The sequence below is a fragment of the Artemia sp. Qi Xiang Cuo genome, chromosome 5 (genome assembly GCF_049724085.1).
Source record: "Artemia sp. Qi Xiang Cuo chromosome 5, ASM4972408v1, whole genome shotgun sequence".
Taxonomy (NCBI): domain Eukaryota; kingdom Metazoa; phylum Arthropoda; class Branchiopoda; order Anostraca; family Artemiidae; genus Artemia; species Artemia sp. Qi Xiang Cuo.
Genome location: NC_142798.1, coordinates 69,857,206 through 69,874,564, shown reverse-complemented (window position 1 = coordinate 69,874,564; position 17,359 = coordinate 69,857,206). Strand labels below are relative to the sequence as shown.

The following is a 17,359-nucleotide window of genomic DNA, read 5'->3' as shown; positions in this document are numbered from 1 at the left end:
GCATATTAGGTTTTAATAGAAATTGTTATCGTTGAAACTTCAAAAAGGGCTAATTCGATTGGAAATTGAAATGACCGGTGCCCTTTTTAGTAATCGAACCTGATTGGGGGGCATCTACCCCCCCTCTCACGCCTACCATTTCCACAAACACATCCAATCAAAATTTTGAGATAGCTATCTTGCTCAACGTACTTGAAAGTTCTGGAAATTATGTCTTTGAGGATGACAAACCCTTCCCAACACACCTCAGGGCAAGGGTTGTAAGTTATGCCCCGGGGCAATATAAGGTTATTATAGATAGAGTTGTCGTAGAAACTTCAAAAAGGGCTCATCAAATTGAATATTGAAAGGGCTAGTGTCTTTTTTAAAAGTCAAAAGTGATTGGAGGGCAAATAACCCTCCTCTCACTCCCACCATTTCCCAAAACACATCGAATCAAAATTTTGAGATAGCCATTTTTTGTTCAACGTAGTGAAAATTTTGGAAATTAGGTCATTGAGGATGATAACCCCTCTTAGAGCCTTCAGGGCAAGGACTGCAAGTTATGCTCTGAGGTCTTATAAAGTTTTATAGAAAGTTTTGCGTAGAAACTTCAAAAAAGGCTCATTTGATTGGAAATTGAAAGAGCTAGTGCCCTTTTTAATAGTCAAAAGTGATTGGAGGGCAACTAACCCTCCTCTCACTCCTACCATTTCCCAAAACAAATCCAATCAAAATTTTGAGATAGCCATTTTTTGTTCAACGTTGTTGAAAGTTCTGAAAATTATGTTTTTGAGGATGACAACCCTCCACAGCCCTCGGGGCAAGGGTTTTAAGTTATACCCTGAGGATATATAAGGTGTTTATAGAGTTTTGTTGTAGAAACTTCAAATGGCTCATTTTGGAAATTGAAAGGGCTAGTTCCCTTTGTAATAGTAGAAAGTGATTGGAGGGCAGCTAACCCCCTCCAGGCCCATCATTTCCCCAAACACATCCAATCAAATTTTGAGACAGCCATTTTTTTCAACGTAGTTGAAAGTTTTGGAAATTATGTCTTTGAATATTACAATCCCACCACAGCCCTCAGGTTAAGGGTTGTAATTTATGCCCTGGGGGTGTATAATGTTTTTACAGAAAATGTTGTCGTAGATACTTCAAAAAGGGCTCATTCGATTGGAAATTGAATGGGTTAGTGCCCTTCTAATAGTCGAAAGTGTTTGGAGGGTAACTAATCCCCCTCTCACGCGCACCATTTCCCTGAACACAATCAATCAAAATTTTGAAATAACCATTTTGTTCAATGTAGTTGAAAGGTCCGGAAGTTATGTCTTTGAGGATGAAAAACCCCCCACAGCCCCCAGGGCAAAAGCTTTAAGTTTTGCCTTATATGCCCTGGGGGCATATAAGGTTTTTATAGAAAGTGTTGTCGTAGAATCTTGAAAAAGAGCTCATTCAATTGGAAATTAAGAGGGCTAGTGCCCTTATTTATAGTCAAAAGCGATCGGAGGGTGAAAGTCCCCCCCCCGACGGCCATCATTTCCTCAAACACTTCCAATTAACATTTTAATATAGCCATTTTGTTGAACGTAGTTGAAGGGTCTGGAAATTATGTCTTGAAGGGTCTGTAAATTATGCCCCCCATCAAAGCCGTCAGGGCTAAGGTTGTGTATTATGCCCTGGGCCATATAAGATTTTTATAGAAAGTATTGTCTTAGAAACTTCAGAAAGGGCTCGTTCGAGCGTAAATTGAGAGGGCTATTACCTTTTTTAATAGTCGAAAGTAATCGGACTGAGAATCACTCCCTCTCCATGCCCCTCATTTCCCTAAGCATTTCCGGTCAGCATTTTGATATGGCTTTTTTGTTCAACGTAGTAAAAAGGTCTGGAAATCATGTCTTTGAGGATGACAACCCTCCCCCTATAGCCCTCAGGACAATGGTCGTAATTTATGCCCTTGAGGCATATAAGGTTTTTTATTGAAAGTTTTGTCGTAAAAGTTTAAAAAAGGGCTCATTCGATTGGAAATTGAGAGGAGTAGTGCCTTTTTTATTAGTCGAAAGTGATCAAAGGGCCAATGCCCCCCACGCCCATCATTTCCCCAAACACTTCCAATCAAAATTTTGAGATAGCCATTTTATTGAACGTATTTGAAAGGTATGGAAATTATTTCTTTGAGGATAACAGATCCCCCTAGCCCTCAGGGTAAGGGCTATAAGTTATGTCCTGGGGGCATATGCGGTTTTTATGGAACGCGTGGTCATATCAACTTTTGTGGGGGCTCATTGGATTGGTAATCAGACGCTCTAGTTCTCTTTTTAAGTGTCAACGTGATCGGAGGGCAGTTACCACACACACGTCGTATTGTCACTATATGCATCTAATAGAAATTTTGAGATAGCCATTCTGTTCAAAATAGTCTAAATATCACATAACAAGACTTTTGGGGTTTAAACAAACCCCATAGATTAAGGGCAATGGTTGTAAGTTATGCCCATGGGTATTTAAGGTTTTTATTGAAGGGATGGTTGTATAACTGAAGAGGCTCTGTCTTTTCCCCTGAAAAAGATCATTTCAATATAAAATGAACAGAAATTAATTAAAAAAAACTTTTCCACAAAATAAGTTTTTTTAAAAAAAGTAAAGAACTCCGTTAAACCAAAAATGAACAAATAAAGAATCAAATAAAAGCATACAACTACCGCAAATCAGTATAAATAAATAAATGAAACCAAAAACAAGCAGAAATTAAAATAAATAACAGAGGCAAACTCAAAACGAGCAGAAATTAATATAATCAGGGATCTAAAACCGTGTGCTTTCTAAAAACCAGTATACAGTTTGTGTTTCATTAAAAAAAATTCAATTAAATTTATTGAAAAAAATGTGCATTGTCAGCTTAATATACATATGTTGATATTTATTCCTTGAAATCTTAATTAATTTTTGATTTCTTAGAGTTATAAAAATCAAAACAATTAAAAGAATTTTTCAGTAAAGTACAAATTATATTCTGGCTTTTAGAAAGCATAGGGGGTTTAGAACCCTACTCATATTATTTTCTGCTCGTTTTGAGTTTGACTTATTTTAATATCTGTTTGTTTTGGGTTTCATTTATTTATTAATACTGATTTGCGGTAGTTGTATGCTTGGTAGATTATTTGATTCTATTTTTGGTTTGATGGAGTTCTTTACTTTTTTTTGGAAACTTATTTGTGGGAAAGTTTTTTTTAATTAATTTCTGTTCATTTTATATTGACATGATATTCTTCAGGAGTTTAATGGGGTTCTTTACATTTTTTTTCAAAACTTATTATATGGAAAAGTTTTTAAATTTAATTCTATCAAGTAATGATGTTAACGATGCTAAATTTAGTTATCTAAAGAAGAAAGGCAAACTTTTCTGGGTTTTATTAAGCAATAATAAAGAGTGATTCTTTTCCTTGTCCAAAAATTGTGGTGGCAGCAGTAGCTGCAACCTAGTAAGAGTAAAGTTAAGGAATGATAATTTAAGGAATGAGTTAAAGAATGACTAGTTACGGCAGAAAACCCTTATCATTCTTTAATTTGATTGGGCATGGAAGGAATCATTTCTTAATAAAGGCAATTTAAAAAGCAAGTTTTTCTCAACTGAAAGTAAGGAGCAACCTTAAAACTTGAAAAAAAAATATTGAAAAAATGTTCCGTATCTGAGGGTGGCTGCCACTTCCTCAACTCTCGCTGTTTACGCTAAAATCTTAAAGTTCTTCATATATTCAAACTCACTCAAACTCAACTTTGCTTTGAGAAGTCTTTTTTAAAGAATTGTGATAACAATTCAAGCTTTAGAGTAAAGAACGAGGGTTGAGGAAGGGGCAGCCCCCCCCCCATCATGTACGAAATTAATTATATTCGTTTTAATGTTGCTCCTTACTTTCAGTTGAATAAACTTGTCTTTTTTATTTGATTTCTGACCGTTTTTCAAATCCTACCAGGAAATCCCCTTACCTCCCCCCGTGTGAAATTAATCCTGGAAAATCTCCCAGAAAACCCAACAAGAAATTCTCCTCGTGGGAAATCCTCCGCTCTCCCGCAGAAAATACCCGCCTCCCCTAAAAGAATCCGTTCGTTTCCCAATAACAAATACTGCATGTTAACATTGGACAAATTCCATAACTTAAATACTTTTCTCTATGGACTATGGGGGACCATGTCATCCCCAAAGGCCTAGTTTTTGAACTTTTCAACTGTGATTGAATCAAATGGCTATCTCAAAATTTTGATCGGTTGTCTTCGGAGTAAAAGGAATGTGTGGAAGGGGGGCTAGTTGCCCTCCAATCTAGGGCAATATAACTTTTGATTTTTGATCTAATTTTCTCTCTCGATCTTCTATGATCATTTGTTCGATTCGAAACCCACTGGAAAAATAAACAACAACGAATAAACACCCATCTGTGATGTTTTTTCTGGCAAAAAAAAAAAAAAAAAAAAATTAAAACTTTTTGAAAAAGCTTGAAACGTTTACAGTGGCAATCTCTGATAGTTTGAATCTGATGATGTGATTTTCATTAAGATCGATTGAACTTTTAGGGTATTTCTCCCCTTTTTTGAAAACCAGGCAAATTTTCGCAGGTTCGTAGCTTTTGATGGGTTAAATTAAACCTAATGGACTTCATACATATTTAGGATCAGTATAAAAAGTCTATTCTTTTCATGCATCGGTACTTACGTGTTACAGCGACCACACTTTGTTCTTGATCTGTAATGAAACCGGTTTTCTGTGTTTACTCGGAGATAAATCAGCTTAGCCTGAGCGAGATTAAGTACTATTCAGGTACAGTGTATTTTAATTGAATATGTAATGCATACAGGTGGTTAGGGTTTTAATGTAATGCGTTCTGGGTGACCAGCTTTCCATAATTCTTTGTTGTAGTTTCCATAATTTTGTTACTAAGCACTATATTTTCATCAAATTTCGGTATAGTTCATTATGATTAACCTAACCTACTTCTTGAGTGTGGTCGGTATAAGACGTAAGTACCAGCGACCACACTCAAGCTCTTGTTCTGAGTAAAACCGGTTTCTGTGTCTGTATTCGGGGATAATTTCGCTTAGTCTCAGTGATATAAACTACTACACAGGTATATTTTAGTTAAACATTTAATATATGTATAGAGTTGGTTAGGTTACAGTTTGCCTCTTATAACAATTAAATTTAAAAGAAAAACAATTTTTTTTAACTGAAAGTAAGGAGCAAAACGAACAGAAATTATCCCGTGTATGAAAGGAGCTGTCCCCTCCTCAACGCCTCGCACTTCACGCTAAAGTTTTTTATTGTTTTCAAAAATAATGTTGTTAGACAGAGTAAAAATTTAGCGTAAATAGCGTGGCGTTGAGGAGGGGACAGCCCCTTTCGAATACGGAATAATTTTTGTTCGTTTTAGGCTAAGTTTTAATGTCGCTCCTTACTTTCAGTTAAAAAACTTATTTTTTAAAATTTAATTTCTGAACGTTTTTGAAGTAATGTAGCTTTGATTTTGGCTCACCGTACATGAATAATTAAAACGAAATTTGCATATTAGTTTTATTTTTTTTGGCTAAATGGCTTTTTCAAAATTTTGTTCTGACGTAACTTACGAATTAACTTACGTAACGAACTTCTATATTCGTATGTTTTTATTACATATAGTAGAGAGTTCGCCCCATAGTCAATTAAATAAAAAAAACAAGTTTTTTTAACTGAAAGTAAGGAACGACGTTAAAACTTAAAACGAACAGAAATTATTCCGTATATGAAGGGGGCTGTCCCCTCCTCAACGCCTCGCTCTTTACGCTAAAGTTTTTTTATTGTTTAAAAAAATAGAGTTGTGAGAAAGTCAAACTTTAGCGTAAAGAGCGAGGCGTTGAGAGGGGACAGCCCCTTTCATATACGGAATAATTTCTGTTCGTTTTGAGTTTCAACGTCGTTCCTTGCTTTCAGTTAAAAAAAAACTTGTTTTTTTATCTAATTTTTGAACGTTTTTGAATTAATGCAGGTTTTGACTTTGTCTCACCGTAGATGAATAGTTAAAACAAAATTTCATATTATTTGGTTAAATGGCTTTCTCGAAACTTGTTTAATTTTATTTACGAACGTTTTTATTAGTAATAAATATACGTAACTTAGAATTAACTTACGTAACGAACTTCTATATTCATAAATTTTTAACACGTATATTAGGGGGTTCGCCCCCTAGTCAATACCCTGCTCTTTAAACTATAGTTCGAATTTTTTTTTCCAGTTCTTTAAAAATGACCTCTTAATCACAGTCAGTTGATCAGTTGAAAAACTTGTTTTTTTTTATTTAATTCCTGATCTTTTTCTTTAATAATGCTGGGAAATCCGGCGCCCCCTTCATAGCAATGTCCCTTCCCCCATGAAAACTTCCTTCATGGAAAGATCCTTCCATATAGCCACCGACCCTCTCCTTCCCCCACCTACCAGAAAAAATCTCCTCTGAAAAAGTCTGTATACTTCCCAATAACCAATACTATATGTTAACATTGAGTAAAGTTCATAACTTTCAGCCCTCCCCCTGGGGACTTTGGGGGATCAAGTCATCCTAAAAGACATTTTTATCATATTTTCGACCATGCTGAACAAAATGGCTATCTCAAAATTTTGATCGGGTGACTTTGGGAAAAAAATGAGCGTGGGAGGGGCCTAGTTGCCCTCCATTTTTTGTCAATTAAAAAGGGCACTATAAATTTTAATTTCCGTTCCAATGAGCCCACCCACTATATTCTAGTACCACTGGTTCGATACGATAACCCCTGGGGAAAAAAAAAAAAAAAAAAAACAAACAAACAAACAAATAAACACGCATCCGTGATCTTTCTTCTGGCAAAAAATGCAAAAATCCACATTTTTTTAGATAGGAGCTTGAAACCTCTACAGTAGGGTTCTCTGATACGCTGAATATGATGGTTTGATTTTCATTAAGGTTCTATAACTTTTAGGGGGTCTTTCCCCCTTTTTTTGAAAATCAGCCAAATTTTCTCAGGCGCGTAACTTTTGACGGGTAGATCTAAACTTGATGAAATTTATATATTTGAAATCAGCATTGAAATCTGATTCTTTTGATATATCTATTGGTATCAAAAACCCGTTTTCTAGAGTTTCGGTTACCATTGTGCGGGGTCGCTCATTACTTACAGTTCTTTACCACGAACTTTTTGATATCTCAATCAATACGCTAAAGTTCGATTTTTGTTCGAATCACAAACCTCTGAATCAAAACGGCCGGTTAATTAGAATAGATAGCTCTTTTGAAAGTACTAAAAAAAACTTTAGCGTAAAGGGCGAGGTATTGACTAGGGGGCAAACCCCTTCATATACGTAACAATTTCTATTAGTTTTAATTTTGAATATTGCTCCTTACTTTCAGCTGAAAAAACTTGTTTTTTTTAATTTAATTAATTAAAAAAACTTTTTCCACTAAATAAGTTTTTCAACTAAAAGTGAGGAACTCCTTTAAAACAAAAATGAGGAAAAAATAAAATGAAATAATCTACCAAGCGTGAAACTACCAAAAATCAGTATAGATAAATAAATGAAACCAAAAACGAACAGAAATTACAATAAATAACCGAGTCAAACTCAAAACGAGCAGAAATTAACATTAGTAGGGCTCAAAACCCCTATGCCTTCCCAAGGCCAGAACATAATTTGCACTTTACTGAAAAAACATGAATGTTTTTACTTTCATAACTTTAATAAATCAAATATAGTTACATTTTGATTACTAAATATCAGTATATGTATATTAAACTGACAATGCACATTCATTTGTATTTTTTTCAGTAAAGTGCAAATTATGTTCTGGCCTTGGGATGGCATAGGGGTTTTGAGCCCTACTCATGTTAATTTCTGTTCGTTTTGAGTTTGACTCGGTTATTTAATGCACTTTCTGTTCGTTTTGGGTTTTATTTATTTATCGATGCTGATTTGTGGTAATTCCATGCTTGGTAGATTATTTGATTATAGTTTTTGCTCATTTTTGGTTTAATGGAGTTCTTTACTTTTATTTGAAAAACTTATTTTGTGGAAAAAGATTTTTTAATTAATTTCTGTTTGTTTTATATTGACATAAATCTTTTCAGGGAAAAAGAAAATAAAACTATAAATCTTTACTTTTTTTAAGACTTTATAGTTTTGCCGGCTATTTGTATGCTGGAGAAATTTTTTTAGCAATTTTTAACAACATACACCCTCTTAAAAATCGGGACACAAATAGTAATGTTTAATTTAGTTTCATACCTCCTCTAGTTGACCTGAAATGGAAAACTTGATACCCTTCGCAAAAAAAATCAGTTTACTTTATTTGATACCTTGGATACACTTACGCTATTTTGATTTGGTTAAATTTTAAGAGCAGAAGCAGCCCCGAAAGTTAGAACATATTGATGCCTTATTAGGAATTAGCATTAACACAGTGCATTTTGGTTTAATCTTATGGTAACATTTAGTTTTTAAACATAATGGGCAAATGGGAGGGTGGACATGGTAGGGGGACTATTTACTCTTCAATCACTTTCGACTATTAAAAAGGGCATTAATCCTTTCTATTTTCAATAGAATGAGCCCTTTTCGAAGTTCCTGCGACAACTCCTTCGATACGAAGTGCCCTCGTCAAAAAAAAAGATGCATTATACCCAGATCGATCTTTACTTTAAAAATGTCAAGCTTTCCAATCACTTTCGACAATTAAAAAGGGCACTAGCTCTTTCAATTTCCAATCGAGAGAACCCTTTTTGAGTTTCTACGTCAACGCTTTTCTATAAACACCTTATATGCCCCCAAGGCGTAACTTACAACCCTTGCTCTGAGGGCTGTGAGGGGGTTGTCATCCTCAAAGACCTAATTTCCAGAACTTTCAACTAGGTTAGACAAAATGGCTATGTCAAAATTTTGATTGGATATGTCTGGGGAAATGGTGGTCCTGAGAGGGGGGCTAGTTGCCCTTCAATCACTTTCTACTATTAAAAAGGGCACTAGCCCTTTCAATTTCCAATCAAATGAGCCGTTTTGAAAGACAACAATTTCTATAAAAGCCTTGTGTGCCCCCAGGTCATGACTTAAAACCTTTGCCGTAAGGGTTGTGGGGGGGGGGGGGGGTTGTCATCCTCAAAGACCTAATTTCCAGATCTTTCAACTCCGTTGACCAAAATGAATATATCAAAATTTTGATTTGATGTGTTTTGGGGAATGATGGGCCTGAGAGGGGGGTTAGTTGCTCTTCAATCACTTTCGACTATTAAAAATGGCTTTACCCGTTTCAATTTCAAATCGAATGAGCCCTTTTTGAAGTTTCTACGACACTTCTTTCTATAAAAACTTCATATGCCCCCAGGGCATAACTTACAACCCTGGCCCTGAGGGCTTTGGGGGGGGAGGGGGGGGGTTGTCATCCACAAAGTCATAATTTCCAGAACTTTCAGCTACGTAGAAAAAATAGCTATCTCGAAATGTTGATTGTATGTATTTGGGGAAATCGTGGGTGTGAAATGGGGATAAGTTCCCCTCCAATTTCTTTCGACTATTAAAAAGGGCACTAGCCATTTCAATTTCCAATCCAATAAGCCATTTTTGAAGTTTCTACGACAACGCTTTCTATAAATACCTTATATGCCCCCAGGGCATAGCTTACAGCCCTTGCCCTGAGTGCTGTGGGGGGTTGTCATCCTTAAAGCCCTAATTTCCAAAACTTTCAATTACGTTGAACAAAATGGTTATCTAAAAATTTTAATTGGATGTATTTAGGGAAAATGTGGGCGTGAAAGGGGACTTAGTTGTCCTCCAATCGCTTGCAACTATTAAAAAGGGCACTAGCCCATTAAGTTTCCAATCGAATGCACCCTTTTTCAATTTTCTACGACAAAGCTTTCAATAAAAACCTTATATGCCCCCAGGGCACAACTTGCAACCCTTGCTATGAGGGCTCTGAGGGGAACGGGTCGTCATCCTCAAAGAACTAATTTCCAGAACTTACAACTACGTTGAACAAAATGGCTATCTAAAAATTTTGATTGAATGTGTTTGAGGAAACATGGGCATGAGAGGGGGATTAGTTGTCCTCAAATCACTTTTGACTCTTAAAAAGGGCACTAGCCATTTCAATTTCCAATCGAATGAGCCCTTTTTGAAGTTTGTACGCCAACGCTTTCTATAAAAACCTTATATGCCCCCAGGGCATACCTTAAACCCTTGGTCTGAGGGCTGTGGGGGGTTTGTCATCCTGAAAGACCTAGTTTCCAGAACTTTCAACTGTGTTGAACAAAATGGCTATCTCAAAAGTTTGATTGCACGTTTTTGGGGTAAAGGTGGGCGTGAGAGGGGGGTTTTTGCCCCCCAATCACTTTCGACTATTAAAAAGGTCACTACCCCTTTGAATTTTCAATTGAATGAGCCGCCTTTTTTAAAGTTTCTACGACAACGCTTTCTATTAAAACCTTATATGCTCCCAGGGCATAACTTACAACCCTTCCCCTGAGGCCTCTGGGGGAGTGTCCTCCTCAAAAACATAATTTCTATCTGGAAATCAACTACGCTGAACAAAATGACTATCTCAAAATTTTGATTGGATGTGTTTGGGGAATTGGTGGGCGTGGAAGGGGTGTTAGTGGCCTTCCGATCACTTTCGACTATTAAAAATGGCACTAGCCGTTCTAATTTCCAATCGAATGAGCCCTGTTCCAAGTTTTTACGATAACTCCTTCGATACGAAGTGCCTTGGTATGGAAGAAGAAGAAGAAGCAAAAAAAAAAAATAATACATTGTGCCAACATCGTTCTTTACTTAGGTACTGCCTATGATTTCTGATGGTTTTTTAAATATCGCTGGGAAATCGGGTGCCCTCTTCATAGAAATGTCCCTTTTTCCAAGGAAAAATCCTCCATGGAAAGATCCTCCCCCGTAACCCCCTCCTCCAACCCTCCCCCACCAGAAAAAAATCCCTCCTGAAAACGTCTTAATACTTCTCATTAACCAATACTCTATGTAAACAATGGGCAAAGTTAATAACTTACAGTCGTTCCCCTGAGAACTGCTGGGGATTAAGTCATTCTCAAAGACATATTTATTAGATTATGGACTATGCTGAACAAAATGGCTATCTCAAAATTTTGATTGGGTGACTTCGAGAAAAAATAGGCGTTGGAGGGAGCCAAGTTGCCATCCAATTTTTTTGGTCACTTAAAAAGGGCACTGGACATTTAATTTCCGTTCGAGTGAGCTCTCTCACGATATTCTAGGACTATGGGATCGATACGATCACCCCTGGAAAAAAAAAACAAACACGCATCCGTGATCTTTCTTCTGGCAAAAAATATAAATTCCACATTTTTGCAGATAGAAGCTTGAAACTTCTGTAGTAAGTTTTTCTGATACGCTGAATCTGACGGTGTAAATTTCATTAAAGTTCTATGACTTTTACTGTTGTTTTTCCCTTTTTTCGATAATAAGGCAAATTTTCTCAGGCGTGTAAATTTTGATGGGTAAGACTAAACTTAATGAAACTTATATATATTTGAAATCAGCATAAAAATACGATTCTACTGATGTATCTATTGGTATCAAAATTCATATTTTTGAGATTTGGTTACTATTGAGCCGGGTCACTCCTTACTCACAGTTCGTTACCGCGAACTGTTTGATCAAAGCTAACATAATTCCTTAATAAAACGTGTTAACTGAGGTAAGACCAGGAATGACACTTTCTTAATAAAACAGGCCCTCTGTTGTTTGGTCATTGGGAAAACCTCTTAGTTAAAGAGATAAAATAATACTTACGTTGACACACGACATGAACTCACTGTAGAAATAAGATTATTTGACATAAGAGCTGGTACTGAAGTTAAACAAAAAGAATAGAAGACTTTCGTTAAGTATTTGAGTGATTTAACATTCAAATGTATATGCTTTTGTGCTGAATATTTCGCTCTGTCTCGAAGTGTAGAACTTTGTATCGTAGGTATTGCAGATAGGACCATGTGATCTAAAAATAATGAATGTTATAAAATCCATAAAGTCTTCATACCACAGCAAACTATGAAATACTCGTCATAACTGATAAGTGATATGCTCACAACAATCTTGTTAGAAACAAAAATAAAGGAAATATCAAAATTAGTCGTACAGCACAATTAACAGGAACAATTCAATAGCTGATCCGAGATATCGTATGCTATACACCTTATATAAACATTTTCATAAATTTAGGTGCGCTAGAACCAATTCCTCTCCGTTTACATCTCCTTCATTCGACTATGTCATTGCTTACCTTATCGGCTATCCCGGTGATTTCATTTAATTCGGTAAGAAAGTCGAAAACGCCCGTAATTGAGCTGTCAGAATCATATGTAATGAAGGTTAAAGCCCCGTTTTCTTTTGTCCTTAATGCTACATATCTTAATAATATGATAGAGAGGACAGATACCATTTGTCTTATGCTTCATCTATCCGCCTTGATTAACGGTGGTTCCCCGCGTATTTCTTTGGCCATCTTAATCCACCCTCCCCATCGCCCGTCCACCTCAATCTGTTTTCCAGGTCATAATCTCTTTGAAAGATACCGGGGATACCTTTTGTCACGGAGCTTCTTAATATACAATTCCTTTTACCTCTTCCAAATCGTTTCAACTTATTGCTACCTCCTTTTTGCGTCTTTTACTTTCCTGTCCCCTCCTTCCAGAAAAATAATCCCAACAATGATAAAATAGTTTCTGCTATTTATCATTTTTTCCTTTTAGCATCATCGGTAATGTTGAAAGGCCAAGTGCCACATAATTAGGGCGTGAAATATTTTAGCTTCGTCACATAGCATTAGATCTCAGAATGTTTCTGTGAATTTTTCCTCCTTCAGCTTTCTACGATTACTTCAGCAGGACCATGTAAGGTAGAAACAAGGCATCTTCAATAATTGTATTTCCCTATTGGGAAGGCCAATGAGCCGAATTAGAAACTCTCAATATCGTTTTTCACATTTTTAGAACACGGGAAAACCTTCCATCGAGATTTTACTGTCCTGGCTGTGCGCAAACTAATATGTTATATTCTTCCTTTTAAGTTGTAGATCTGTTTTCCCACGTGACAAAGATCTGTGACTTGTTTTAAGCAGGGGCGGATCCAGGTTTTTTTAGGGGGGGGGGGCAAAATAGGTTGATCTGATAAAAAAAATTAGGGGGGCACAAAATAGGTTGATCCGATAAACTTGCGTTAGGAGCAAGTTTAATTAACGCAAACTTGAGTTAATTAAGTAAATTACACTACTTTAGACTACGCTAGGGGGGGCGCTCCCCTCGCCCCCCTGGATGCCGCCACTGGTTTCAAGGACTGAAAAAACGAGCAGAAGTTTCAAAAGTCAAATTTTCAGCGAACAGAAATTACTGTGAATAGCACCCAATGCGCAGTCTTTTCGGTTTTATGCACTTTTACAAGATTTCGGTTTTATGGTTTATGGTTTATGGTTCAAGATTTCGGTTTTCGGTATTTCGGTTCTTTTCGGTTTTATGCACTTTTGCAAGATTTCGGTTTTATGGTTTATGGTTTATGGTTCAAGATTTCGGTTTTCGGTATTTCGGTTCTTTTCGGTTTTATGCCTTACAAGATTTCAATGGATGAAAAATTAAAATGGCATGCTGCAGGATTTTCAATGTTCTGACTCTTTGCACTTGGGGGAGGGGCAGAAGGTTTTTAACATACATGTATTATGTCACCTAGTATCAAGCATGCTCAACTAACCATTTTAGGGTGGTAACAACCTGATGAAAATCCCAAACAGTAATATGAATTTCATAATTAGGTGATATACATAACCAAAATGAGATGAAATAAGAATTCAAAATGAGATGGTTTATCAACCCCAATTGAAATGGATAACATTCTGATAATAAAAATCTCATACCTGATGAAATGCCTACCTAACGTTGCGTATATGCGCGATTTCTGAAAATTTAGTCAATTGGATCTGGAAACACAAATGCATAATACACACAAGTGTAAAATTTCTTTTTAAAAATGAGAAAATATGGTATGGTTGCGGTGTCAGACGCAACCTAGTAAAGAACAACGTGTAGCAACCGAAAATAAAAAAAAATGAGTTTGGATTTTTAGAACATTTGATTTTCAGAAAAGCAGATTTTTTTTTCGCTATCTAATTTTTAATAAAGTTTGTTTTCTTCAGCCAGTTTTTTTCTCTTAAGCTTTTTTCTTTTTTCTCATAATATTTTTTATCTGCTAGCTAAATTTTAAACCTTTTATCTTCGGTATTGTATAGTCGCAGCGTCAAACGCAACCTATTAAAAAACAAGCTCTAGCAACCGAAAACAAAAAATGAGTTGTGATTTTTAGAACATTTGATTTTTAGAAAAACAGAATATTTTTTCCTGCTAACTAATTTTTAATAAAGTTTGTTTTCTTCAGCCAGTTTTTTTCTCTACTAATTTTTAACATAATATTTTTATCTGCTAACTAAATTTTAAAACCTTTTCCACCGGCATGGTGTAGCCGCAGCATCAGACGCAACCTAGTACAAAAACAAGCTCTAGCAACCGAAAATAGAAAAACTGCTTCGGAATAAAAAGGAAACTGTAAAAACAAAAAAAACATTGCCATTTGAAGCTGATTCAAGAACTGTAATAGAAAAAGAGGTTTATTTCCATAGTTAAAACAAAACTTCTGAAAAATATTCACAGCAGCTTCTTATTTTGAGTCTGACTGAAGTTGTTTTGTAGAAAGGTAAAGGCTGGCTTTGAACTCACACTTTTGATTAAAACTTACCAATCAATTCTAATATCCACATTATATTAGGGCTAATAAACATGGAACCTTGGTATATGAATATACTGACCAACGAACGTGCCATATTTAATAGAATACTAGCGTAGAGCAAAACATCTCTTCCACATTTTTGCTTCTTCTTAAGTAAGATGCCCAATGCAGCAGAAGATGAGATGATCCCAGCGAAACCTGAAATTTTAATAACATATAATAATTAGCAAAATAATAATAAAAATAGTAATAAATATAATGATAAATAAAATAAAAATAATATAATAATTCATAAATATTATGAATGAATAAGTGGATTTATTTCCAAATAAAAACGACAGGATGTTACTACCTTAGTAAGAATAAAAAAATATAAATAAAATAAATGAGAGATGTATTAATATAAATGAGTAAAACTTAAATAAATGGGGAATAAACAAATGAAAGACATACAAATATAGACAAATGAAGTAACAACTAGATCGCCAATACAAGGAAGCAGCGTGGTGTTTATGGTGGTTTTCAAGACTTATTCCTACATTAGTTCGTCACGAAACGATTTAAACACAGCATTGGTGCTGCTGTACGGCGATCCTAAGCTGTAAATATAGGATGCCACAGAAGTGCATTTCAAGACTTCAGTGGGAAAAGGTGATAAGTTCATCTTCAAGATTATCAAACCAAGGGTGGGCTTTAAAGTAAATAAAAGAACTTATTTGAAATAATATGAACTAGAAAAGTAAAACTTAAAAAAAATACATGGTCTTAAATAAAATGAAATGAAAAATATTCAAATTTTCTTCGTAAGACAGCAAACTTCGAAAAACACAAAAAATTCTTTCTACAAGTAATGATAAAAGTCAGAATACAAAGGCTTCGCATCCATAAGCCACACATCTCTAAACTCTGATTGAATGTTTTTGGGGAAATGATGGGTGAATTGCTCTCCATTCACTTTTGACTTTTAAAAAGGGCACTAGCTCTTTCAATTTCTAATCAAATGAGTCATTTTTGAAGTTTCTACGCAAAATTTTCTATAAAAATTTTGTATGACCCCAGGGCATAACTTACAACCCTTGCCCTAAGGGCTCTAAGGGGGTTTATAATCCTCAATGACCTAATTTCCAAAATTTTCAACAACGTTGAACAAAATCGATATCTCAAAATTTTGATTGGATGTGTTTGAGGAAATGGTGGGCGTGAGAGGGGGGTTAGCTACCCTTCAAACACTTTCGACTATAAAAAAGGACTCTAGCCCTTTCAATTTCCAATCAAATGAGCCCTTCCTGAAGTTTCTACAACATCGCTCTCTATAAGAATTTTGTACGCCCCAGAGCTCACAACCCTTGCCCTGAGGGCTATGGGGAGATTGTCATACTCAAAGACATAATTCCCAGAGCCTTCAACTACGTTCAACAAAATGGCTATATAAAAATCTTGATTGGATGTGTTTGGGGAAAAGGTGGTGATGAGAGCGGGGTCAGTTGCCCGCCAATCACTTGACTATTAAAAAGGGCACTAGCGCTTTGAATTTCTAATCGAATCAGCCCTTTTTCAAGTTTCTACGACAACGCTTTCAATAGAAACCTTATATGCCCCAGGGAATAACTTATAAACCTTGCCCTGAAGACTGTGAGGGGAGTGCCCGTCTCAAAGATGTAATTTCCAGAACTTTCAACTACGTTGAACGAAATGGCTATCTAAGAATTTCGTTTGGGTAAGTTGGGGGACATGATGGGCATGGAAGGGGTGTTAGTTGCCTTCCAATCACTTTCGACTATTAAAAAGGGCATTAGCCACTTCAATTTCCAATCGAATGAGCCCTTTTTTAAGTTTCTATGACAACGCTTTCTGTAAAAATATCATGTGCCCCCAGGGCATAACTTACAACCCTTGTTCTTAGGGCTGTGGGGGTTGTCATCCTCAAAGACCTAATTTTCAGAACTTTCAACTACGTTGAACAAAATTGCTATCTCAAAATTTTGATTGGATGTGTTTGGGGAAAAGGTCGGCGTGAGAGGGGGGTTAGTTGCCCTCCAATCACTTTCGACTATTAAAAAGGGCACCAGCCCTTTGAATTTCCAATCAAATGAGTCCTTTTTGAAGTTATTACGACAAAGCTTTCTATAAAAACATGATATGCCCCCAGGGCATAACTTACAACCCTTGCCTTGAGGGCTGTGGGGGGAGTGTCCTCATGAAAAAACATAATTTTTATCTGGAAATCAACTAATTTGAACAAAATAGCTTTCTCAAAATTTTGATTCGATGTGTTTAGGGAAATGGTGGGCGTGGAAGGGGTGTTAGTTGCCTTCCAAACACTTACGACTATTAAAATGGGCACTAGCCATTCCAATTTTCAATCGAATAAGCCCTTTTTGAAGATTCTACGCGAACTCCTTCAATACGAAGTGCCCTGGTCAACCCCCCCCCCCCCCAAAAAAAATACATTGTGCCAACATCGTACTTTTATCATAGGCACCGCTATTGCGCTGCCTATGATAAAAGAACTTATTTGAAATAATATGAACTAGAAAAGTAAAACTTAAAAAAAGTACAAGGTCTTAAATAAAATGAAATGAAAAATATTCAAAT

General features: G+C 35.9%; 2 protein-coding genes across 2 annotated transcripts in view; one reads left to right on the top strand and one right to left on the bottom strand.

Moving 5' to 3' along the window:
* LOC148952450 (coiled-coil domain-containing protein 93-like) overlaps positions 1 to 17,359 on the top strand; it is a 253,210-nt gene that overhangs the window by 75,697 nt on the left and 160,154 nt on the right. The gene's annotated exons all lie outside the window — the stretch shown is intronic.
* Positions 1 to 17,359, bottom strand: part of LOC148952454 (uncharacterized) — an 89,066-nt gene that overhangs the window by 61,200 nt on the left and 10,507 nt on the right. Inside the window, exons 2-3 of the mRNA XM_089089887.1 lie at positions 14,774 to 14,962; positions 11,786 to 11,990 (exon numbers count right to left, since the gene is read on the bottom strand). Of these exons, the coding sequence (XP_088946013.1) occupies positions 11,786 to 11,990; positions 14,774 to 14,962 (394 nt within the window). The remainder of the gene's footprint in view (positions 1 to 11,785; positions 11,991 to 14,773; positions 14,963 to 17,359) is intronic.